The 2,070-nt window shown below is 34.8% G+C and overlaps 2 protein-coding genes across 2 annotated transcripts in view; one reads left to right on the top strand and one right to left on the bottom strand.

Moving 5' to 3' along the window:
• Nucleotides 1–2,070, top strand: part of LOC108736698 (ankyrin repeat domain-containing protein 12) — a 68,707-nt gene that overhangs the window by 58,387 nt on the left and 8,250 nt on the right. The gene's annotated exons all lie outside the window — the stretch shown is intronic.
• On the bottom strand, nt 255–1,872 carry LOC112906095 (catalase-like). Its single transcript, XM_025979740.1, has one exon. The coding sequence runs from the start codon at nt 1,729–1,731 to the stop codon at nt 397–399; it is 1,335 nt and encodes a 444-aa protein (XP_025835525.1). The 5' UTR covers nt 1,732–1,872; the 3' UTR covers nt 255–396.

The following is a 2,070-nucleotide window of genomic DNA, read 5'->3' as shown; positions in this document are numbered from 1 at the left end:
AAACCATTATTTTTTTTTCTGTAATAATGTGAATAATTATTTAATTGTGTTTATTTTTTTCATTCTCTAAGTTATATAATAATTGTAAATAAATCGAAAGATGTAAATATTTTCATATACCATACCTGTAAGGATGATTTCTAAAAATTTTGGAGTCAGTTTTGTTATTAAAATCTGGAATCATTATTTTGTCTTTCATTCCTTTATTATGATAACCACTATGAATGTGGTTGATAAATTAAAGATTAATCGAATAAAATACAAACATATTTATTATCACAAAATATACAACTTAAAATCGTTATTAAATTATTTATAAAAGTTATAATTGTATTAAAATGCAGTCCCAGAACCTGTGCGAGATCCCAACTTATCCTGTTTCACATCCATCACTATTCAAAGATTTGCGCGTTTATACAATGACAATTTTTCAGTTAATCTTTTTCCTAAATCTGCATCTACTTGTGTAAAATTCTTAACAGCACGTTGCTGAATAAATTCTACGGCATCTTTGATACTTCCAGCAAGATTTGAGGCTAATCTTTCTTTTGCTGCTTCATCTAAAACATTTCTGTACAGAGTTCCTGCTTGACTGAAATTATCTTCGTCCCCTGTATCAAATCTTTGCACATCTCCAGATAAATCGAAAGGTGGAGCAAGAGATTTAGCTCTTGCATCGTTAGTTGGACCACCAAAACTATTAGGATGGTAGTTTGGAGCGCCTTTTTGATTGTCAATAGCCATAAAACCATCCCTTTGATAGTTGCGAACTTTGTAGGGACAGTTAACTGGTATTTGAAGGTAATTTGGTCCCAAGCGATACCTTTGTGTGTCGCTGTATGAAAACATTCGCCCTAACAACATCTTATCCATTGATGGTTCAATTCCTGGAATCATATTGGCTGGACAGAAAGCAATCTGTTCTACTTCTGCAAAATAGTTTTCGGGGTTCCTGTTAAGCACCATTTTTCCCACTTGTATGAGAGGATAATCAGAATGAGGCCAAGTTTTAGTAACATCAAATGGATTTAATTTGGAGTTTTTTGCCTGTTCATGGGTCATAACCTGTATGTGTAAAGTCCATGAAGGATAGTTATTGTTTGCAATAGCATTGTACAAATCCCTAATTGCATAGTCTGGATCAGACGAAGCCAAACGGGCAGCCTTGTCCACATCCAAATTTTTGACACCTTGATCTGTTTTGAAATGAAACTTACAGTAAATTGATTTGCTGTCGGCATTTACGAGCTTAAACGTGTGTGATCCATAACCGTTCATGTGTCTATAACCATCGGGAATTCCTCTATCAGAAAACATGTATGTGATTTGGTGGGTGGTTTCTGGTCTTAAAGTAATGAAGTCCCAAAACATGTTTGCATCTTTAAGATGGGTTGCAGGGTTTCGCTTCTGAGTGTGAATGAAATTGGGGAACAATATGGGATCGCGAATAAAGAAAATAGGAGTATTATTACCGACCAAGTCCCAGTTACCATCTTCTGTATAAAATTTAACAGAAAATCCTCGGGGATCCCGAACTGTATCTGCTGAACCAGATTCACCACCCACCGTAGAAAAACGCACAGCAACCGGAGTTTTTTTACCAACTTGGTCAAAAACTTTTGCAGCCGTGTATTTACTTATATCATGGGTAACTTCAAAATAACCAAAGGCACCAGCACCTTTTGCGTGGACCACTCTTTCGGGTATCCGTTCACGATCAAAATGAGCCATTTCATCCACATACGCTATGTCGTGAAGAAGAATTGGACCCCTCAACCCTACAGTGAGGGATGCATCTTTTGTTATCAAAGGAGCACCATGGCTTGTTGTTGCAGGACTAGTTTCCTGAAAGAAAAAAGGGTATTTTAAGTTCTCTTTACGATTTTTATCCAACTTTAAGAAATGATACCACTGATTAAGTAAAAAAGTAAGTAAGAAAAACCAGTTTATTCATAACAAGATACATATTTATGTATTTATGTTGTTATGTAAAAGAATGAGATAAATGTGCATTACAACTATTGCATAAATTACATTTAATCAATTTTAATAAAGTCATACCTTTAAAAG

This window comes from Agrilus planipennis, unplaced genomic scaffold (genome assembly GCF_000699045.2).
Source record: "Agrilus planipennis isolate EAB-ADULT unplaced genomic scaffold, Apla_2.0 scaffold170, whole genome shotgun sequence".
Lineage (NCBI taxonomy): Eukaryota > Metazoa > Arthropoda > Insecta > Coleoptera > Buprestidae > Agrilus > Agrilus planipennis.
The sequence above is the reverse complement of the archived record's forward strand: the minus strand, read 5'-3'. Positions and strand labels throughout refer to the sequence as shown.

Bases quoted from the DNA above. Each gene is read 5' to 3' on its own strand.
- LOC112906095 (XM_025979740.1), bottom strand. From the start codon at position 1,731: ATGGCTCATTTTGATCGTGAACGGATACCCGAAAGAGTGGTCCACGCA.